We start from the raw sequence: 23,447 nt of genomic DNA on the forward strand, positions 1-23,447 counted from the left end.
AGTAATATTAAAGTTGCTGATAATTACCAAAATGACACCGCCACTTTTTTGCTTTTTCCCCCAATTCGTACGTTTCGTACGTTAATTTTATTTCTATTTGATCCTTTACTTATATTTTTAACACTGTAAACTTGTTTACAGAATTAGAAACTTGGAAATTATAAACTCAGAATCAATAGAAATGGTACTTATGACTTTTTATATTTTCTAGTCGGATATTTTTTGAGTTTAGATGACACTCACCCGGTTAAGCGCATCGAAACCAAATATATTATATATAATCTTAAAATATATGTTAAATAGTATGTTGAAACTGCTAGAAACTTTAAATTAATATAAGATGATAGAATCGTTAAAAGCGTAGCTGAATATCTTTTATTTTAATATCGAGGTTTTTTTTTTTTTTTTTTTTTTTTTTTTTTTTTTTTTAGTGAGCAAATCAAGAAGTATTTCTAACCAAATAAGACAACAAATGGTTAGGCCTCTTCAAGTCAATCAAGTTCATCAAAACATCCAAAAACAAAATGTGTGTATAATTCATGGTTTTTCATGCATTTAAGGCTTACATATTGAAAGCATGCCCTTAATCAATCTGAGAAACAGAACATGTCACTGCATGTAATACAAATATCATATCGAATAATTTCACTAGAACAAACCAGCTATAAATGTTCAATATGACACCGAGATACCTCAAAGGCGGGCAAGCTGTACCACGTCAAAGAAACCAACTTTTGTCATCACCTGTCGATCCATCCATCCACGTCTGGTGCACGTGGACCCACGTGAGCCCCTGTGACGGTTCCACATCCTGCAAGGCACAATATATCAAGAAACACTAGTACACTACCACGCTTTGTTACAGCAAATCTCATAAAAACATCCTTAACAAAACATTACCTTTGAACTTAGTATAGCTGTAGTATAACAACATTGTTGCTCTTCACCTACATCGTTCAATCCATTGTTAGATAATTCAAGTTCCGTAAACCTGTTCTTAGTTTTTATTTATAAACATTTCCGTACCGGTTTGGTCCAACTTCTTGAACTTGACTAGCCACGTGTCAGAATCGATTTGAGTAGGGAAAACTTGATCAACCCAAACTTGGTATTGTTTCCCTTTTTTGTCTCCGTAGCAGTCTTTTAGCTTACCAATGACATCACCAAACGATTGCTCGATGCCAAAAGGATTAACATACAGACCCGCAGGAGACTGGTAAACAGAAATATCAACAGGAAAAACAAGGTTAAAATTTAAAGCCAGTAATAAACATAACAAATATGCAGTTCAAAGATAAATATCATGAACATACGCAAACGGCTTTCAGATTGTTCAAATAACGTTCTGGAGAGTCAATTTCTGCACGTCGCCACTTCTCAAGAAGCAAGTAAAACTTCACTACTTCATACGCAGGGTCAAAATGGTCCAACTTTGCATCTAAAAGATCGGGTAGATCTCTGGGTGATGTATTAGGGCCTAGGTTAAAATGACCAATTGCTTGTATGATACCAGCCGCACATGTTTCATCAGCATGTATAATTTTAGGGTTATTTTTGGCATTTTCAGCATGCCACTGCAAAAGTTCTTCCTGTGCGTTCTTGACCTGCATGAAGAAAAGATGTTAATACAAGTACACTTTGATACAAACGCGATGATGGAGAAACAGGCGAGTCAAAGTAAAAGTCAACAACCATGACACCGTGCACATCTGGAATAGTGAATAGTTCAGCGTCATTCCCAGAATCGCCACATGCGAGGGTATTTTGTGGTAATTTCCCCTCGGCCTTTAACTTTTTATGCAAGTAAGCAAGAGCTTGACCTTTTCCAGCACCTTGGGGTAATATATCCAAATCCATACCACCACTGTAAATTATTTTCACATCCAACTGACAAGCAAGAAATCAATGACACGATGAGAATTTAAACATGGCATCGAAAATATTATATACAAGGATTAATATCATATATACCCTTACAAACTTGAAAATTTTCATATATACCCAACCAAAACTTAAAATATCATATACGCCCTTACAAAATAGTTAAAATATCATATATACCCAATTTATTAAAAATAATCTAATAAATAATCATTTTACCCTTATTTTTTTAACTTCAAGTTTTCATATATGCTCATCTTTTAACTTCATAATTTTATATAACACATTTTAAGCTTCAATTACTTTTACTCATTTTTATTTTTATTTTTTCCCATAAACAATAGGATTCTTCATAATAATTAATAATATTTAGCTAAATAATTTAAGCTAGAAATGAGTAAATATAATGTTTGAAGTTAAAAGTCATATATGAGATTTTGAAGTTTTAGAAAAATAAGGGTAAAATTGTTATCTATTAAATTGTTTTTAATGAATTGGGTATATATGACATTTCAACTACTTTGTAAGGGTATATATGTATGATATTTTACAAGTTTGTAGGGGTATATAAGGATATGGAAAACAGAACGCTTACCCCTCGTTTGACCAGACTTTCAGAAAGAGTTTTCATTATTTCTTGAGCCTTCTCTTTCTTAACATAGAAGCTAGCTTTGTGAGGACGTTGCTCGGTTTCAGACTGCATTGCCAAATAAAATAACAAACTATCAAGCCTGAACAGTTGTAAACACTATCAAAAGGTTGCAAACTTGCAATCCCCAGAATACCCTTCTAAATAAGTTAATATCAAATACGATGCGAAACCATACTTGGAGAGTGAGGTCAGGAATCTTGCTTGTTTCCTCTGTAACTATCTTTTTGTCCCATTTATGATTCAAAAAGTCGACCCAACCTTCATCCGGGACCATTGCATTGCCATACGTTATCTCGGTTCCAACTGACATAATCGTAATATCAGGGGTTAACATGGGCTTTTCCTTCCTTAACTGCTTGTATAAAGTAGGTGATCTTCCGGTTGAAAACACCAATAACGAATCATGACGGTATTTAGCTTCCCACAAGGCATTGAACCTTAGTATAGAAAGGTTATTAGGGTCATGATGATCAACCTACAATACATCACAATACTTGAAAATCATACCCATGAATGCATATGACTAGAAATAATAGAGGATAGGATAGGATAGTTCTTTTCTACCATAGTATGGTCAAGATCCGAGACGATCATGAGACGTGCAGAACTCTTGAGTCGCTCCATGATTTTCGCCCTTACTCAACCCTATCAACCATAAATTTACCACTATCATTACTATGAAAAGTGTGACACTTTTGGACCAACATTAAAATAACTCAATTTCGCATAGTCTTATTATGTCTGTTTCTTTGCTTTTTCCCATGATTGCAACTAAATACACATTGGTTCAGAAATCATACCAACAAAGCATTGTTGAGTACCAAATTATGCCATTTAAAGGTGATTACAAGAGTTACTTGATGATCTTGATTTTCGAATTCACACTTATATGTTAGAATAAAATACCGATCGATTGAACATGCAAGATGCTCACTTTTTTATAAATTATCAAAGGGTAAAGGGATTTATAGTTTTATACTAAATAAATACCAACGAAACCTAATTTTTATTATTCCTAATGTATAAATCTTAAAATGAAAATCGAACTCAAAGGGTTTCTTCGTAAAATAAAATAATTTGGGGAAAAATTGCTGGAATTTCTTCTTAATCAGATGAATCTGAACCCAGACACTGAAATAAATAAAGGATATATATGTGCAGAGATTAAACAATTGAAATGAAATTAATATCCGATCAAATGGTATAAGAAGACGAGATTACTCACCAGGAAAACTGAAAATTGAAAGATCGGATTTGGGAGTGATAACAAATGAATGGAAAACTGAATGATGGCGTCTTCTTTCAGATATGAAAGGATCGGATCCCACTTATTTGGCGCTTTTTTGGTGACAAATATCGTTGTCACGAGTAATTTAGAACAAAAGCATAAGAAATACTCACGAATATGATGCCATAAAACCAATTTATCTTTTTTATTTTTGCTGCAATACGTGTCCCAAATATCGAAGAACTTTTTTTCATATGGTTCCTTTTAATAGATTTTCACTATTTTTTTCTAAATAATACAAGGTTCTCACTAATTTTTTTCATTTTTTTTTTCAAAACGAATGGGTTTCTAGGAACTCACAAAAGTGGACTAGATCCACCCCTGTCATTATCACACGGTGAACCTGAGTGATACAGCACGTATCACTTTTTTGCCACCATTACGACATGTATCACTTGTTTCACAGTTTAAAAATGATTGATGTGACGTTGATACGATTAATACGACATGTATCGCTTTTTGGTCCATAAATGCTACTTGTTTGAAACAATAAGGTACGTATCATTTTTCCCCACCAATATTGCTCGTGTTACTTATGAGGTGGTGTACTTAGAACCTAATTTATAAATACTATTGAAGGATTTCGGTACAAATTTATGTACTATATATAATTTTATGATATTAATATATTTATATGTATATTAAATTAAGATTTAAGTTGATGTAGTTTTTACAAGTGAATGACAATATTAAGGGTGTATATTAAATATTCTTCAAAACCAAAATTGTGACAAATCTATCTACTATAATAAAAGAAACCAACTTCTGGACACGTGTCATTCATTGAAGGTATTCTCAAATCTATACTAAATAAATAATAAATTAATATTAAATCTTATCATACTTTAATAAAATATTATCCTCAAATCTAAATTGTTAACTTAATATTTTTTAAAACAAATACCTCTCTTTCCTACTTATCTTATATTAAATATAAAAATAATAAATTAATATTAAATATTATCCTTATTTATTAAAGTCTAACTTTTTTTTATTATTTGGGTATACAAAATTATATTTATTCAACTCGTGTAAAACGGGGGGTTTTTAAAAACTTAACCCTTTTTCATTATTTACTATACAAAGTTACATTTATATAACATGTGTAATACACGAAGTTTTTAAAGATATAACTTTTTATCATTTGCTATGTATAATTAGATTTATTCAACACGTGTAAAACACGGGGTTTTTAAGGATATATATTTTTTTATTATTTGGTAGATTTTTCAACCCGACTATACACGAGTTTTTTAAAGATACGTCGTTTTTAGTATTTAATATACAAAATTACATTTATTTAATCTGTGTAGTACACATGGTTTTTAAAGATATAACTCTTTTTTAGATCTATTCAACACGTGTAATATACAAGGTTTTTAAGGACGTAATTTTTTTATAATTTGGTAGATTTATTCAACCCGATTATACACGGGTTTTTTAAAGATGCGGCGTTTTTAGTATTTAGTATACAAAATTACATTTATTTAATATGTGTAATACACATAGTTTTTAACTCGTACAATATACGAGTTTCATAAAGATATGACTTTTTATTATTTAATATATAAAATTACATTTATTCAACCCGTGTAATACACGAGGTTCTAAGCTAGTATCATTATATTTTAATCGTGTGTTTATTATTTCTTCATGTATGTAAGATTATAATTTTCTTTTGAAGGTTCAATAATGGATTCATCTTAACAATGAGCATAAGTTGGTTATATTTCAACCAAATCAAAACTAAATTGCGGTTACTCATGACATTATAGCCTAGTGACATCTTAGAGGTGAAATAAGAATTATAAACCATTAGGTCCTGAGTTCGATTCTCACAAGAGGGTTTTCTCCTCAGTGATCCAAATTTTCCGTTAAAAATTGCGGTTAGTAGGGATGGTGTTGTATTTCGGGTCATCGACCCGTCCGCCCGTGACCCGGAACCACAAGTGGATCCACGTTTTCTATTATGACAACTGCAATTTTATTTCCTAAGTTTATTTTATGTTATGTTGCATTTCAATTTAGTTATTTAGTAGTGGTAAGTGGTCAAAGGTAGTTTTCATGTTTTTAGTAGCAGTTTCTTTTCTCTTTATGTATTGGTCGAACAAGCAACAAGAAAGAGAAGTGAGTTTATGTTTGAGAGAAGAATGTTGTTGATTTATCTCTAGAGTGTTGGAGTTAAATTAATTGTCTATGCTAGCTCAATTTTGGCACATTGGGTGGTGTTCTTAGACCCGAATTTATAACCGGAGTGGTGATTTCTGTATCTTCGAGAGTGATTCGCAGCCCTACTGTTGGTTTTGGTGGTGTATCTGTATCCAAAACGAACCGTAGATCTATCTTTTATTTTACCGTTTGATTTGAACTGGTGATTCGAGGGTCATACTCCTATCAGATGGCAATGGGCCGGGTATTGGTAATCCCATACCCATACCCGGTTGTAAAATCGTGTCCCATACTCGTCGGGTATCGGGTATACCCATTAGTTTGTTAAAAGATATACGTTAGGATTTCCAAATACATTTTTTTACTATTATATAATTTTATTTATGCAACAATTATTATAAATTAAAAATGTACATTACATACATATAAGTTTTATCTTAAATTAATAAGAAATTTAAAATACTTGTATATACTTCACACATAAAAAATATAAATACTATTATCAAATACATATACTAAAAGAAAATTTACTTTTTCATATTATGAAAATAGTGAAATAAATCACTAATAGACGAGGGTTAACGGGTATGTGGTTTCGGGTACTCAGGTCGGGTATCACCCAATCCCATACCCGACCCATACCTGCGAAAATTTTTATAACTAATCCCATACCCGGCCCAATAGCCGTCGGGTATCGGGTATACCCGTCCCATTTGTGTCAGGTTTCGAGTATACCCATCGGGCTCGGGTATTTTAGCCATCCGTAGCGGTTAGCAGGTTTCACAAATTGTTTGATTAGAGTTAACTGTACACATGTTTGACCAACTTTGTTCGAATACATACAAACCATATATACACATACATTCAGTTAAGAAATAACCAAGAAGATTACTTGTATTTTTAAAAAATGATGCCGTATTCTAAGTAAAATAGCCTCTTAAATAATAATTTATGATAAAAAAAATAACATTTGAAACAGATGAGTGTATATCATGAATCAAAATGCAATTTCCAATACCAGAAAAATAACAATTTATTTTTATTCATTTGAGTTTCTGATATGGGTCAAAATGGTGATCACCCACTGTCCAGGATCTTCAAGAACCAACATTCTATCAGAAAATCCAAATCTTGACGACGTTAACTGTTCAAGTGTCGATTATGAGAGGTTAGCCTGCAGGTTTGATGTTCTTCCCAAAATCACTCTCTTCCATCATATCCACAAATTCACTGTAACCAATCCTACCATCCTGAAACACCAAAAGCAGGTCAAGCTACTTGAATAAAGAAAAAACAGGTTGCAGAAAGGCGATAACTTAAAAAAAAAAAAAAAAAAAAAAAAGCATTTACATGATCCTTGTCAATTTCATCCATAACCTCATTAAGAGGTATATCACCCAAACCGAAACTCTCACAGGCTTGACGGAGTTCCTCTGCAGTAATATATCCACTACCGTCTTTATCAAAATACGAGAAGGCTGCAAATAAGTTATCTTCCTTCTGGATTTTATGCGAATCAAGCATTGCTGCTATAAACTCTCCATAATCTATGGCACCACTATGGTCTATATCAGCCTGCAAAGAAGATGATGTTATTGACGATGGATACAAGACGGTTGACAAAACCAAACTATATAGATATTACCGCTTCCATTAATCTAGTGATTTCTGAATCTTTTAATGCGACACCAGCTCGTTCTAAGCCTTCCCTTAATTCCTCTAATGTGATTTGATTACTGCCGTCAGTGTCCATAGTCTTGAACATTTCTGTAAGTCCAGCAATTTCCTCTCCGGATAAACTCATAGCAATAACCTGCAACAAGAACGATAGCATAAGAAGATAAACTAAAACATTTAAGCGTTGTGCTATAAAACTTACTTCTATTGCAATCTTCTTGACCTTGTTCAAGGCAGCGAATTGCTTCAATCGAGATAGAACAGCGGAATCGAGTGGCTTATCTGGAGCCACACCATCAGCCTGAATCCAAGGGTGGTCTATAACATAATTAAGAATTTTGTGATCAAATTATTATTATAAATATAAACAAATAAATGGAAAATCTAATGGTCTAAACTCACTTAGAACTGCATGTGCTGTCATCCTTTTTGTGACATCGCGTTCAAGCATTCCTCTAATCAGATCTTTTGCACTTTCGGATATACTGGGCCATGGTTCGGATTCAAGGTCAAGTACGCCATGCAAAATCTGTTCGTATACCCCTTCTTCCGTTTCTGATTCATATCACAAACAGCTCTTGTTCACGATACAGTTAATACAGTTTATAAAACCTTTAGAGAATCTCACCATCCCAAAAAGGTGGGACACCACATAGTAAGATGTATATGATCACCCCTGCACTCCAAACATCACATTCTTTATCGTATTGTTTTCGCAGCACCTCTGGTGCCATATAATACATGCTCCCAACTGTATCATACCGCATTTCACCTGTGAATAATTACAACATCAAGATACTTTAGTCTAGTGCTGCAAATGAACCAAACGTTCGGCTAACAGTTCGTGAACCGTTCGGCGGGAAGTTCGTTTGTGTTCGTTCGTTTCTTAAACAAACGAACACAAACACGAAATTTCGTTTGTTTGGTTAAATGAACGAACATGAACAGAGGCCACGTTTGTTCATTTATGTTTGTGAACGTTCGGTAACGTGTTCTTTTATGTTCGATAGTTCATTAGTGTTTCTCGTTTTTATATTTATTTAAATACTTCAAAATTTCGACAAATAAAATATTTAATAAGTGTCAGAATTATATATTTTGTTCATGAACGCTTGTTTGTGTTCGTTTGCTTCCATTTGTGTTCATAAACATTAGTTTGTGCTCATTTTTGTTCATCAACGTTCGTTGCCTAAAATTAACAAACAAACACGAACAAGTTCATTTCCTTAACAAACGAACACAGACATAAAATCTCGTTCGATAAGTGTTCATGAACGGTTCGCGAACACATATAGTTCTTGACAAACGAACACGAACAAGTTACGTCACACAACAATTAATCTTCGAATGAACGAAAATACCTGGTTTAAAGAACACCGAAAGCCCAAAATGATTCGTCTTAAGAACCGACTCTTCATCCTCATTAACAAACAAAAACTTCTCCGGCTTCAAGTCTCTATGCATCACCCCTAAACTATGACAAGCTTCCACAACCCCAACTACAACCCTCGATATATCCGACGCCTTCTTCTCACTATAACACCCACGTTCAACAATCCGATCAAACAACTCACCCCCAGTACAAAGCTCCATAACTACAGAAACCGAAACCCTGTCCTCATACACACCGACAACCGATATGACGTTCGGCTGACCCGCCATGTGGTGCATTATCTGTATCTCCATCCTAACATTTTCTATATCCTCCTGCATTATTAACCTCCTTTTTGGGATTGTTTTGCATGCATACTGGTTTCCTGTACTCTTTTCCGTACAGAGATATGTGGTTCCTAAGTCTCCGTGCCCTAATTCTTTACCTAATGTGTATAGCTCTTTCATGTTACCTGCTGTTGTTTGTAATATTGTTAGGGTTTCCGGGTCGGATCCTTTGGCGTTGCACCGCTTCATCTGCCCTCGTGGCCGGCTTTTCCGTTTAATTGGTTGGAAGACACCGGGTTTTGCCGGACCGGAGGATTTGTTTCCCATTATGAATTAATTAGCGCTAACGTGCAGGTTTACATCGACTAAATTTGATGATTTTGAAATGACGATCAAGTAGTAGTGGTTGATCCATCGATTAGTTATGAAATAGTACGAGTTTGGAACCCTAATTTTTCTCGTCAAATGGAGAATTGACGGATGAGAGTTGTCTGAAGAAGAAGAGTTGGATGCAATGTCGGAGGAAAACATGGAGGAGAATACCGAGTTAGAAGCTGAGTTGACTCGGGGAACTCGGTGCCTTTTTCATGAAGTTTGAAGGGGTGTAAAGGTACCGAAGGTTCAGGGAACAGTCTGTGAATCGTTCGGTGGAAAGTTCGTTTACGTTCGTTTGTTTATTAGATGAACGAACATGAGTAAAAAATTTCATTTGGTTAGTTAAATGAATGAACACGAATAGATGTCTTGTTCGTTCAATTGCGTTCGTGAACGTTCAGTAATGTGTTTGTGACCATTTGTTCATGTTCGTTTGTTTATGTTGTCCATAAAAGATTTTTTTAGGATTTATTTCTTTTATCTAAACTTTTGATATTCTTTAATTCTTGTTTATCTCGTAACCCAGAGAAATAAAATAGGAAACCCTATCTCCGTCTTGTTTATGCAACGTTTTACTTTCCTTATTATTCACATTGAAAAATGTTATCGACCTTCGTTCAATAATTAGAGCTTCAAGGTCTAGCGTTGCTCCCTCTCACCATCCACTTCTAGCCTCCGCTGTCTTCGTCGATTTTATCTTGTTCATTTGTGTTCATGAACTGTGCGTGAACACTTTCCTTTCTTTAATGAACGAATACGAACAAAAAAATCTTGTTTGGTAAGTATTCATGAACCGTTCGTGAACACATTATATCCTTAACGAACTTTGTTCGTATTTGTTCGGTTCGTTGACAACCCTAATCCCATTAGATAGATATTTATGCTACACTCACAAACTTACTTAAACGAAATTTATTTTGTATTTGGGTGTGTCTATTGTCTAAACATACCATTCCCATTCTAAAAATACCCCCATGTGAGAAAGAAATATTTTTTTAACGACGAGCCTTTTATCTAAGTTTGTATAAGAGGGAGACACGTTTAGCACAACCCAAACAGATTGTTAAGTGGGTCCTATAATCCTTCCTATCTATTTGAGTATATTGGCAGTGTCGTTTGCCACTTAGGGGGTGTTTGGGGTTGAGTTTTGAAAATAGATTATGCGTTTTGAATAATCAGAATCAGATAATTAGCTGTAACAAAACGTGCTGGAGAAAGATAGTGTTTGGATTTGATTATGTTGTTTGATATCACAATAATCAGATAATCAACATTGTTTGGATTTGATTGTGTTGTTTGATATCACAATAATCAGATAATCAACTATTTGAGTGTTTGGCAAGTATATATACTTTAAAAAAATAAATAAGTGAAAACGTAAAAAATCAGTTTTTGGATTATCACGTTTTCCTGCAGCAAGGGGTGACCTACTTATGGATTATCACGTTTTGAACTCTACAAAACGTAATAAATCACTTTTTATTAATTTTTTGCCAAACACTCAAAATAGATTTTTTTGCGATTTCAAAACACAATAATCAAATAATCAGGTTGAAAACGCAATCCCAAACACCCCCTTAATCTAGAAAAAAGTCAACTGAACATATAGGAACACAATATCATATAGAACAAAAACAATTGATTGTTATGGAGACATTTTACAATAAGAGTTTTATATTTCATGTCGAGATAGTGTATGTTATATGATACCAGGGTAGGGATATGGTAAAAAGTGTTTAAAATGTGAGAAAGGTAAGAAGTGTTTTAAACTATTAGATATTTGATCTAATGGTTGAGATCAATAGGGTATAAAAATGTAAATTGTGTTTTAATTAGAAGGACCTTATGTAAAATTGAAGGGCAATAGTGTCTTTTCGGATGTTTCAAATATGGTAACCGTATCCTACACAACCAAAACCCCCATCATTATCCTAAAAACTAGCGACTTCCATTCAAAACGATTTAAATCAGTTAATACTCATAAAACACTACGAACCAGAAATTAAGATGTCTGTACAGAATATAACACTATTGATTGAGGATAAAACACTACGAAAGGAAATTAAGATGTCTGTACATAATATAACACTATTGATTGGGGATAAAACACTATACATATAAATATAAAAAAAATAACACTGTTAATGATAAAACACTAAAACAAAAACTTACCATAAACGATTCAACGTATAAAACACTATTGATTAGGGATAAAACACTATGAAAGTAAATTAAGATGTTTGTACAGAATATAACACTATTGATTGGGGATAAAACACTATGAAAGAAATTAAGATGTCTGTACAGTATATAACACTATTGATTGGGGATAAAACACTATACATATAAAATATAAAAAAATAACACTGTTAATGTATAAAACACTATGAAAGGAAATTAAGATGTCTGTACATAATATAACACTATTGATCATCCATATGACACTATATATCTAAATATAAAAAAATATAACTCTGTTCATGATAAAACACTAAAACAATTATAATTGATGAAGAATGATGCGTACATGAAATTCTTATTAGACCATGTGTAGTGGTGAACAAAAATAATGCCCCCACCATGGGGCATTATCCGACACGTGGCATCCTAGTCAGCGTTGGGCATTATAGCAAAAGTGGCGTAGTGGGGCATTATTCCAATAACCCCCATACAATCAATAAATAATTATTATTTTTTATAGAGAAAAGAACTTAAAAAAAAAGCAAATGGATAATGCAAGACCCCACCATGTGGCCTGACCTTCTTCTCCCATTGGCCAATGCAAGAATCACGCCAAAAGCAAATGGATATTGCAGCGTTTTCCTCATCACGCCAAAAGCAAATTTCTGAATTTTTTTTTTTAAAATAACGCCTAGTGTAATGGTGCTTTGGGCGTTTTCGGGCGTTTTTTTTTTAATTTAAAAAAAAAAAACGCCCCACTACGGATGCTCTTAGATCTTGCAAAAAATTACAAAATTCGAAAGAATCCCTAAAATATCTCGCCAGTTTTTTTGGCAGTTATCTTGGAATCAATTAATTGATAAGAATGGAAAATTACTAATACACCCTTTTGAATTAATTAAGATAAATGACAATTGTCATTCCCAAATTATTTCTCACACTTCTCACAAAAGTTGGACTTTGTACAGGATCCTCTACCTATGATACCATACTAATAGCCAATTATTAGAAAATCGAGAGATAATCTTTATTTATATGTGCGATCTTTTACATTCATGTATGAACAAGTATTGCTAATCTTTTTGAAGAGGCTAAAGAACAATGAAGAAGACTTGTATGGGTTCTAGCACCAAATGAAATAGGAGCCGGTTCAGAAACAGTGGCGGATCCAGCCCTATTTTGTGGGTTCATATGAACCCACTTGGTTTGGAAAAAATGGAAAAAATTAGTGAAAACCTTGTATGATTCGGAAAAAATTAGTGAGAATATATCAAAACGAACCCACTGAAAAAATTTCATGGATCCGCCACTGTTCAGAAACTTTTGGGATCCTAATCATAGTGTATCAAAATTTTGACAGGTTAAGGATTTGTACATAGACTTTTATATTTTAAGCAATGGAAGACGACGACTTCAAATATTTATAAAACTCCCTCCCACTATAGATGCATTTGTAAGAAAACAAGACACTTAAACAAAACAAACCATAAGGTGTTAGAAGGTTACAATCTTTAAAGATAAATTTGTTTAATGTGGCCCTTTAAGATCATATATCAATATCAATATTGTTATATACAATAACAGGGTTTCACTTTTAAGTTACAATACTCCACACCTAAATTAATGGTTATCTTGTTATGTCATCCTTGTGATACTTTTTCACATCGCCTTGAGTTGTCATGCAATGTATTCTCCCTCCTGACCTGAGTTGTTTCATTATTAGAACCCTCATCACCAATTATTTTAAAGTGAAAACTAAAAAGTTAGTGGTAATCTAATTCGTATTATATAAGAAAGAAGTTGTCGTGATCACTACCATATTAAGTTGCGACGATCTCTATACTTCTAGAGATAAAATTGTACACCAACGATTAGAAGAAAAAGATGGATCAGATATAAAATGAGTTTAAAGAATTTAAATATAGGGCCAACTTTGGAGGTGCAAATACGTAGTTACAATGTCTGGTCTTAGTTTTGGATCATGAATTTTTAATCTCTGGTTTGTATTTCCAGGTTTCTTTTAACATCGCTGTCGGGTTATGATGTTCCATTATGGTACTCCCCGGTGCCATTTCAAAACGCTTCTCTTTCTGCACCAGAGGTTTGTTAAGCTTTTCTGTATTGTTTTCTCAGATATGTAAAAACTCGGTCATGGATTCATTAAATTCATATTCGGGTCAAATACAAAGTCAGCAGAATTGACAACTTGCTTGTTTCACAAGAAACTTCTACTACAAGTAACCCTACTCAAGGTTTAGATTCCACTTCCTGTTACAATATAAAAATCATTTATGCTTATCTTCCTCCATGGATCATAAAAGTGTATTTGATGCACTGAAGGCATCACAAACGTGGTTGTTTCCCCTCAATTGAGCCGTGCGTTTGTAAAATGCCTAAAATATTCAGATATGTCTTGCACAGCTTCTCTTTTACCAGTTTGATCTGAAACCAGGGATCAATTTTGTGTATTTATCATGATTGTTAACTCAGGTGAAGTTCAGATAGATTTGATCATGGTGAAATGATGGCAACATTCAGGTATTTTAGTAACAGAGTCTGCATTAAATCTTAAACACAAATCTTTATAATTCAATTTGTATGGTTCATGCAACAAAACACCTGTAATATTCCAACATGAAAACTTTCATATCCACACGATCAATTCTTATTTACAATATAACAAAAATGCACAAACAGATTTCCACATTACATTCATGCATCGAGCTATGTTCAAGAAAACCTTACAAGCCAGCAATTTCTTATGACTATATATATGTATGTATCCACATTTCTTTAACACTAACCAATCAGAAGACCAGTCCAATTTCAACAAATCAAAAACAATAACACTTCACCCACGAAAATAGTTGGAAAAAAAATTATTTAAAACCTAAAAATCAAACAGTGTGATGTAGATGTCCAGCCTATACCAGATCACAAGTCCAAACAGATGTGTGTTCGAGATCAATATTTCAAGAATCGTGTTCTTGATAGACACCTCCATTGCCCCATCTGTGGTCCCTTGTTTACCAGCATTCGCAAACCTGCGTTACTGGCCGACATACCAAACATGTATCTGGAAAATAAAAAGTTTTAATTTTGATCAGGGAAAACACTTGCAGCCAAAGAAAGTATATAAAAACAATTAAGACGATGATTAACTTACTTGCTTTGACTTGCTCTCCTCCAAAACAGAAACGAAACAATCCACTGACCAAAAGTTATCAAATTAGAAAATATACTAATAGATTAATATAGATTAATCACCAACATATAATTTGCTATTTTACCTTGAACAGCAAGACAAACGAAAAGTTACCAAACAATGATTGTTTCTTAACAGGCATCCTGTTTGGCTGCGGAGACATGTCTTTATACAAATGCTGAGCTATCTCCTTCAACAATACCAGTTGTGCTTTTTCCGTTCTCATAGAAATCAACGCCTGCTTCATTGATTCCCTGTCTGCTTCCAGTGCATGAAGCCTTGCGTACAGATTTTTTACCTCCGTATTTCCAATGCTTTGAGTAACCTTAACATCATCATCAACCTTTGGATTCTTATCGAAAGATGTCACGTTATATACAGAATCAACTGTATATACCCTGTCACTCATGTCATCACCGAATTCCGATGCATTATCCACCAATTTTTCTTTAGTTGGAACAAACGAGCCACCACTATCAGAAGATAGATTCCTTGGTGAATTACCAATGATGACCTCCTTCACTGGACTATGCTGAGAATCCCCCTCCAATTCACTGATTCTTTCTTCAATAGCTTTCAATGAATGTGGGGATTCACCAAATGCGTGCTTCTCGATGTCGATCATTTCACCGTCAAGATCCTGGTCAGGATGATGTTCAATCGAATTGCATTTTAGTGGTGGGTAATTGTATGTAGGGAGCTCAAAATGTGTCTCGCTATAAATCTCCCCACCTGCTTCGTCTTCCGTGAGCCCATAACTCAACATTCGGTGTTTATACGCATGTACTTCACAAGTCAAAGCTTCTATGGTCTGTTCTCTTTGGTATAACAAATCTTCCAATGCCATAACTTCTTCCTGATCATGGGCCATTTTTTCCTCTGAAAACCGTTTAAACTGCCGGGCCTCCATCTGGACTTCGGCCTTCTCACTCTGTAACCTTAAGATCATAGACATGGCTTCATTTGCAGCCGACGAGGCCGCATTTCTCTCTTCATCTAACTCAACCGACAAATCCTGAATTGTTTCCTGTTGACTTTTGACCATTTCCCGTAAAGCCATACATTCATATTCAATGTCGACACGAGCCACATCAGAATTCGAAAGCCCAGGTATGACCAATACATCCTTATCATCTCTTTCGTCAAGCTTTCTCTTCACTGACCGAATCCAGACCCCCGACTCATCAAGCTTTGCAGAACAACAATCACATCCACAATCACACCATTTGATCACTGTACCCACAACAGGCTGCTCGATCTCGGTTTCCATATTTATAACAATTTTTCATTCAAATTTCAGCAAATCAAAGTCTTTGATCCACCAATAGTTTCTGAACCCCCACCCCCTACCAATCAAGCGTCTAAAACACGATATCACCGATCGAGATAAACAACTTAACACAGACTTTTCTAACTACAAACTTAGGTTGGAACTGTCACAACTTCCTCATGAAACCGAAACACCGTAATAACTACACACAATTCGATCAATTATTGCCCTAATTGCTACAAAAGTACGTTACTTATCACTACAACTTCTTCATGAAACCGAAATACTATTGTAATTACATATATTCCGATAAATTCCTGATCTAAATGACGGAATCACGTTACCTTGATCGATTTGTAGCAGAAATCAGAGGCCGGCAAGGGAATCAGTCCATGCCGATGAACAGAGACGAAATTTCCACAATAAAAATGAGATTTTTTTTCTGATAATTTTTGATGAATTGTGAGAAAATTGGGGGGAATTGGGGGGTTGAAGGAAGGTGGAGCGATTTGGAACCCTAGAAATATAATTTTTGTGTTACTTGTCAAATGTTTTGGATATTCCGGGAATTAGTTTAGATATTTATTTAAATGTATAGTTGAAAAAATATATACATAATATCCAAATAAAGTAGTTGTGGTGTGGGACTGGAATTGTGATTCTTCGTTCGTGGGTTAGCTGTCGGAGCCTACAACTAACTTTTCTTGTTAGTTTTTTTAAAAAACCATCAAAACTTTATTAAAGTTATAGTAATAATGATGTAAAAGGAAAATGTGGAGCATAACTAAATAATCATAATCTCATAATCGATAACATTTTCTTAATGTTTTGATTTATTAAGCTTGCTGCTTCTATTCAAATTTAGTTGCTAACGCCATGCTTTATTCTCATCACTCACCATTAACAACTCATTGTCACAACAGCTTCACATCATCGCATCCCTCATATCACTCAACTCAGAGCCGGCCCTGAAGAAGGGCGGAGAGGACAACCGAACAGGGCCTGTGATTTCGTAGGGCACGTAATTTTTTTAAAAAATCCGATATTATACATGTAAAAAAAAAATTTTAATAGGGTATAACCAAAAAAATATTAACATAGGCTCACTTAAAAAAAATCATATTGTTTAAACTATTTAGCCCATTAGGTTAATGAGCCCAATACCCAAATATTTTCTAAAAACTAATAAAAAAAAGAATTTTGGGCGGCCCTAAGGGCACGTTTTTTCGAGCTCGAACAAGGTACATGAATTCACAGGGCCGGCCCTGACTCAACTTATGATATACCATTCATCATTCACCAATCGTTTTTCTTTACATACAATTAATTCATATTAGAGGAAGATGGAGAGAGAGGGTGAGCGGGATGAGGGTCAGGCACATGCTTCAGTTTCACAGAATGAGGGGGTGGTCTAGTGTTCACCGCAACCCTGCATTGCAACATCACCTCCATGTACATCTGTTTCAAACCCATAACACATAGCCTTAGAAAGACAAAAAAACATACAAATTTCCATTTAAACTACATTATTTCAGTTAAATACTTATACAATTAATTTTATAATTTTACTTTCTAACATCAAAATATATTTAGTCTACAATGTTTCTCTTATCATGTCTATTGCTTGTGTACTGATGAGTCCCTGATACATTATGTTCCAAAAGAAATATATGATGTGAAGAGCACAACTAGAAAAACTATTTCTAGATATTAATTATAAAATTAAAATAAAATAATGTAAATAAATCAAAATAACGTTATTTTAAAAGATTTCATATCAGGCGTGTGAATACACCCTATTATAATGTTAACAACTTAATTTTATCACGCGTTCTAATTGTTAATTATTATAGAAATATCGCACAATGACCAATTCTTTTAGCTAATATTATTAACTTAATTAGAAAATAATAATTCAACGATTTTTGGTCAAAATTTGTAACCCAGCCAACTCAAATCCTTTGCAGGCTTCTTCATGTCTACTTCTCAAAACATAAATAAAAACTATAGTTGTATTTATTGTTAACCATATCTTTCTAATCAGTTTGATTATACATATGTTTTTGTTACAACAGTACAACACTAAAAGACATCTTGATTACAAGCAAACATGAGGTGGAATAAGCTTTCCAGGATTCATGATGCCATTGGGATCCAAAGCCGCCTTTATCTTTCTCATCGTCCTCAAATTCGCTGTTCCAAGTTCTTTTTCAAGATACTGCAAATACAATCATTAGTCAGGGGCATTTCAGACATTTAACCCAACCCAAAAAACATAAAATCAATACATATATATATGCTTACTTTCAGTTTCCCTGTACCAACGCCGTGTTCTCCGGTACATGTACCCTCCATTGATAATGCAGCGTGAACCATGAAGTTGTTTAATCTTTCAGCCTCCTTACGTTGTTCTTCGTCTTCGGGATTGAATAAAATTACGGTGTGAAAGTTACCGTCACCGGCATGAGCGATAACCGTGCTGTTAACAGGAATGGGTCAAAATGTCAAATAGTCAACGATTTCATATCAAGTCAAATTGTTGAGAACACAGATGAAACATAGTTACATACCCTAGCAGAGGTGAAGCGTCTAGTTCTTGTTTAGATTTAGAAATTAGTTCAGCCAGATGTGATAAGGGTACACATACATCCTGAAAAGAGAAATTGATTTTGACTTTTTCTGGTCAAGCGTAATAGTTTGCGGATATTTGTGGTGCTTTTTGGAGGGGAAAAAGATGAGAAAAAATGAATGAATTAATTAACGGGACTAACCGTTGTCATTGCTTCACAATTAGGTGCCATTGCTAAACAGGCATAAAGAGCTTCTTTCCTTATCTACAAAAACGCAAGAAAAATTAAGATAAGGATCAGAAATTAACATAGTAAACATGCAGTGATTAGCATTAATTAACCTTCCAAAGTTCCTTTTTAGCATCTTTATCTTCTGCAAAAACAAAATCTGAGCCGTTATGCTCGGATGCAATCTTCTGAACTATGTGTGTCTGCTCACGTGTATATGCTTCTGTAAAATAACAAATTTTGATGCCAAACATTAGCAGTCTTGTTATAAGAACTTACAAGCATCGACAATCTTTTTTTGCAAATACCAAGAAGGAGAACGAGAATAAATTACCGGTGCCGATTAATTCAAACATTAAAGTTGGAAACTCGGGCAAATCTTTTCCATTAGCAAGATTAATAGCCTTAACTTGAACCTCATCTAACAGCTCCACTCTTGACACCTACCAAAAACATTATCCACTTTGTTTCACAAATTCACGCTTTTTATAGTGTCAGTTGAACATGATTCAAAAAAAGCATGATTCAAAAAAAGCATACCTGAATGCCAGACAACATTGCTGCTATTGCCACATCAGCTGCATCTTTGATGGTAGGAAAATTGCACATTGCAACCTGCAACCAAATCCAATTGTGTGTTAGGTTTAAATATAAGGGAGTTTTAAGTAATTTTATCAAAATGGAGGTTACAATGGAATGTTCTGGAATCTTCTGTAGGCGCAGTGTAACTTCTGTTATTACACCTAAAGTGCCTTCACTGCCAATCATCAGCCGAGTAAGATCATACCTACACCAACATAATACTTTTAATTGATATTTAAGTAAAGTCCAAAGTATAAACTAAAATGCATATTCTTATAGTAAATGACAATTATACCCACCCAGCAGCACTTTTTCTAGCACGAGATGCTGTCTTGACAACCTCTCCGTCTGCTAAAACAGCCTACAAAGGAAGCTAATCATGATGTGATGTGGCATTTACTTCACTAAAAGAAATTGAATTAAATTTATAAAAACAAACCTTAAGATTTATGACATTGTCACGCATGGTTCCGTACCTGCATACTTAAAGCATAAATACACACTCAAATACTCGAAAAACAAGAGCCATATAACAATATTACTATCTACAACAATTTCATAATGTTATTGTCGACAATTTTTTTCCTTAAAACGTGTTATATTAAATGTAATTTTGTGATAAGAGGATATTAAAAAAACAAAGTGTCTACCTAACAGCTAATGAACCAGAACAACGCGTCCCGCACATCCCTCCAATGGTTGCTCCAGGTCCTATACAATAAATGTATAAACATGGATTAACATGAGAACATTTTTTTATGTAAAAGAACTTATATAATATATACTAACCGGGGTCAAGAGGAAAGAATAGACCATAAGGTGCTAAGTATTCATTAAGCTCCATCCATCCAATCCCAGGCTCGACAACGACGTCCATGTCCTTAACATGAAGTGCTTTAACATTCTATAACAAAATCAATAAGAATGAATATCAACAAATGCTTCTTATATATAACAAGATTGAGGAACAGATTAACTAAGAACAAGATTTCAAAATTGATGGTTCTAAATTGAAACCACCCATGTATATGTGTATATATATAAAGATATATGTATATACACATATGTGTGTACGTATGTTTATTGAAAATCAACCAACAAGTCAATCACACAAGGTTGGTCATGTACCATAAGTTTGAACAAGAAAGGGCGGTTCATACTTTCATTAAGGTCATGTCAATGCAAACACCTCCGTTAGGAGATAAAGTGTGACCTTCAATTGATGTAGCTCCACCATACGGTACAATAGGGACCTGCAAAATGGAATATTTAAAGAAAGTTCATAATATATTGTTAGTGTATATTCATACGAGTAGCTTTAAAAGCAGACATACTTCAATTCGTGAAACAACATAAGAGATCTGACCTTATACTTGTTACAAGCTTGGACAATCTTAGACACCTCGTCTTCAGACCTGCACACATAAAAAAAAGGTTCTACATGAGATGGATCAGACAAAATAACTATTTATCCAATATCCAAAAAATGAAGAGTAGTTCGATAACACCACACTTATCTTGACGTTAAATTTTAAAACCACAAATTGTGTGTTACCTCGGAAACACAACAACGTCAGGGATATTGACTGCTTTGTGAAAACTGTACTGTGGTTTCCCATGGAAGTATCTCTCATCATGATCTAGAGTCATGTTATCCTGTTAAATTAGCATAAACACTCATGTTCATCTTCATAGCTATCCAAATTCTATGTTTACTTGCCACAAAATTGTCAATAACCACCAGGGAGCTTGGCCCGAAAATGAGAAAGAAAAAAACAGATACATAACCGTAGTTGTTAATGGTGAATAGCAACAAATAGCGGTAAAGGGTATATGCTACATAGCGAATAGCGATAAATAGCGGGGGCTATTTTATAAATAGCGATACACTATAAAGAAATTTTTTAAAAATTATGTGTATATTATATCAAAATACCCTGGCATATACGCTATTTTACATGTATATTTAAAAAAAAACCCAAAATCCAGCTATTTTATAGCTATATTTAATTGCTATTTATATTAAAAAAAACTGAAATCCGGCTATTTATGGCTACATGCCCTGTAGCGACCCTCGACCAATACGCTACGCTATAGCGACCGCGCTATTGACCATGATGTACATAAGACTGAAATAATCTGTTTTTTTTTTTCAAAGAAAGAGGTACAATTTAATAATCAACATCAAACATTCATTTTAAACTTAATGTATATAAACCACTAGTGTATATTTTAACAAACCTAATTTAGCCTAACTTCATGATACACACTAGTGATTGGCCATATGAACCATGATTCCTGTTCTTTTGGAAACACAAATAAAAAAATGTGTAACTTTAAAGAAATAAAAAATATGCTACAAAAACACCCCTCATTCTTGCAATATCAAATTAGGTTTTTTTTTCACAGTAACACAAACTTGCAATGAGATATTAAAAAAGTTACATATAAAAACAATAAGAAAAAAGATTACTTGACATATGGCCTTGAGTTCATGAATAAGCTCAGATGGGACTGGCTTATAACTGCCCTTCACAACAAGCTCTGTGCTATCTTTGCCCCCAATTCGCCCACCTCTGAAACCCCACAAAAATTAAAACCCATTCAAATTAGACCATAACAACTAAACCCCACAAGACAAAATCAAGAAAATGGTGAAGATGAAAACAAAAGTACGTTTCTTGGAGATTAGGGGCATCACATAAAGATGGGTTTTTCTGAAAGTGAATCGCAAGTGAGCCCCCGAGGATAATGGGAAGCAAGAAAGTCCTCCATGATTGATAGTTGTTGTTGTTGTGATTGTTAAGAATGGTGCTGTCAAGAATTGGTGATTGAGATTTGGGTGTGTGTTTGATGAAGTTGTGAATGAATCTGATGGGTTTGGAAGAAGGGCGCAAACGAGAGAGTAAACCGGAGAACGCCATTGCTTTCTCCAGATGAATGAATGTGTATTGGATAAAGTGAAGTTAAATAATACACATACACTATACACGAAGCAATTTATTGTAAATGAATATTGTTTAATAGCATTTTTTTCTGAACGGCGAATAAAAGATTATTAATGGCCAAAGCTACCGACACGAACGTAGCAGGAGATACAGATACACTGTGGTAAAACCCTGACTCATTTCAGAGTAATTTTGCTCTTAGATAAGACTCGAATATATTATCTTCACTTTGAAAAGTTATAAGATGTCAATATACCAGAATGTTTTGTAGGTTTTTTTAAGATATAATATGACGAAACCTTTTATAAAAGACTAGTGGGTTTATCCGCGCGTTGCAGCGGGATCCAAAAAAACATGCAATAGATTAACTTTCATTATAACCTTCTCTACAATTATATATCTGGACTCACGACTTGGCCAACGCTTTTTATCCTATCGGGCTATCGGCTCCATCTTATGCTAGTGCCCATTACTCTCACTTTCACTGTTTGTTTTGTTCTATTTGATTATTTTTGTAATTTATACATATAACCATGACAGTTATGTAACCATAAAATCTTGTTGTAAAAAACATAATTAAACCATTACTTTCTCTATTAGTTTAGTTAGGTTATCTTAGTTATAATTCGACTCACCAGTATTGTAATTCAACATTATAAGGATTACACTTCTATAGACTGATAAAAATTAAGTATAAACACTAAAATATCAAAAAATATTTAAAAATGTAGATGGTGTTCATTTTTAGAATGGTTTTATAAA

At 34.0% G+C, this 23,447-nt stretch overlaps 3 protein-coding genes and 1 pseudogene across 3 annotated transcripts; all 4 read right to left on the reverse strand.

Moving 5' to 3' along the window:
• Positions 1 to 500: 500 nt before the first annotated feature.
• LOC110904344 (sucrose-phosphatase 2) lies at positions 501 to 3,907 on the reverse strand. Its single transcript, XM_022150189.2, has 9 exons — positions 3,759 to 3,907; positions 3,098 to 3,178; positions 2,709 to 3,008; positions 2,477 to 2,578; positions 1,693 to 1,887; positions 1,314 to 1,604; positions 1,027 to 1,213; positions 901 to 947; positions 501 to 811 (listed from the first exon to the last, which is right to left on the reverse strand). The coding sequence occupies exons 2-9, from the start codon at positions 3,155 to 3,157 to the stop codon at positions 719 to 721; spliced, it is 1,275 nt and encodes a 424-aa protein (XP_022005881.1). The 5' UTR covers positions 3,158 to 3,178; positions 3,759 to 3,907; the 3' UTR covers positions 501 to 718.
• Positions 3,908 to 6,911: 3,004 nt separating this feature from the next.
• LOC110904342 lies at positions 6,912 to 9,966 on the reverse strand (annotated as a pseudogene).
• Positions 9,967 to 14,509: 4,543 nt separating this feature from the next.
• LOC110904341 (myosin-binding protein 7) lies at positions 14,510 to 16,922 on the reverse strand. Its single transcript, XM_022150187.2, has 3 exons — positions 15,173 to 16,922; positions 15,049 to 15,092; positions 14,510 to 14,958 (listed from the first exon to the last, which is right to left on the reverse strand). The coding sequence occupies exons 1-3, from the start codon at positions 16,355 to 16,357 to the stop codon at positions 14,847 to 14,849; spliced, it is 1,341 nt and encodes a 446-aa protein (XP_022005879.1). The 5' UTR covers positions 16,358 to 16,922; the 3' UTR covers positions 14,510 to 14,846.
• Positions 16,923 to 18,346: 1,424 nt separating this feature from the next.
• LOC110904340 (D-lactate dehydrogenase [cytochrome], mitochondrial) lies at positions 18,347 to 22,725 on the reverse strand. The gene is made up of 17 exons (XM_022150186.2): positions 22,414 to 22,725; positions 22,211 to 22,313; positions 21,293 to 21,393; positions 21,104 to 21,152; positions 20,898 to 20,990; positions 20,527 to 20,641; positions 20,388 to 20,448; positions 20,177 to 20,213; positions 20,037 to 20,098; positions 19,846 to 19,942; positions 19,696 to 19,770; positions 19,490 to 19,598; positions 19,269 to 19,378; positions 19,129 to 19,191; positions 18,928 to 19,007; positions 18,662 to 18,836; positions 18,347 to 18,575 (listed from the first exon to the last, which is right to left on the reverse strand). The coding sequence occupies exons 1-17, from the start codon at positions 22,659 to 22,661 to the stop codon at positions 18,456 to 18,458; spliced, it is 1,698 nt and encodes a 565-aa protein (XP_022005878.1). The 5' UTR covers positions 22,662 to 22,725; the 3' UTR covers positions 18,347 to 18,455.
• Positions 22,726 to 23,447: the final 722 nt, after the last annotated feature.

The sequence above is a fragment of the Helianthus annuus genome, chromosome 14 (assembly GCF_002127325.2).
Source record: "Helianthus annuus cultivar XRQ/B chromosome 14, HanXRQr2.0-SUNRISE, whole genome shotgun sequence".
Taxonomy (NCBI): domain Eukaryota; kingdom Viridiplantae; phylum Streptophyta; class Magnoliopsida; order Asterales; family Asteraceae; genus Helianthus; species Helianthus annuus.

Bases quoted from the DNA above. Each gene is read 5' to 3' on its own strand.
- LOC110904344 (XM_022150189.2), bottom strand. From the start codon at position 3,157: ATGGAGCGACTCAAGAGTTCTGCACGTCTCATGATCGTCTCGGATCTT. The intron at 2,579-2,708 runs GTATGGTTTCGC...TTGGCAATGCAG, and splicing joins TTCCTGACCTCACTCTCCAA to TCTGAAACCGAGCAACGTCC. The intron at 1,888-2,476 runs GTAAGCGTTCTG...CTTGCTTGTCAG, and splicing joins AAAGTCTGGTCAAACGAGGG to TTGGATGTGAAAATAATTTA.
- LOC110904341 (XM_022150187.2), bottom strand. From the start codon at position 16,357: ATGGAAACCGAGATCGAGCAGCCTGTTGTGGGTACAGTGATCAAATGG. The intron at 15,093-15,172 runs GTAAAATAGCAA...ACTTTTGGTCAG, and splicing joins CGTTTGTCTTGCTGTTCAAG to TGGATTGTTTCGTTTCTGTT. The intron at 14,959-15,048 runs GTAAGTTAATCA...TTTATTTTCCAG, and splicing joins AGGAGAGCAAGTCAAAGCAA to ATACATGTTTGGTATGTCGG.
- LOC110904340 (XM_022150186.2), bottom strand. From the start codon at position 22,661: ATGGCGTTCTCCGGTTTACTCTCTCGTTTGCGCCCTTCTTCCAAACCC. The intron at 20,642-20,897 runs GTATGAACCGCC...ATTTTGTTATAG, and splicing joins TTGACATGACCTTAATGAAA to AATGTTAAAGCACTTCATGT. The intron at 19,943-20,036 runs GTGGGTATAATT...ATGTTGGTGTAG, and splicing joins GCTAGAAAAAGTGCTGCTGG to GTATGATCTTACTCGGCTGA.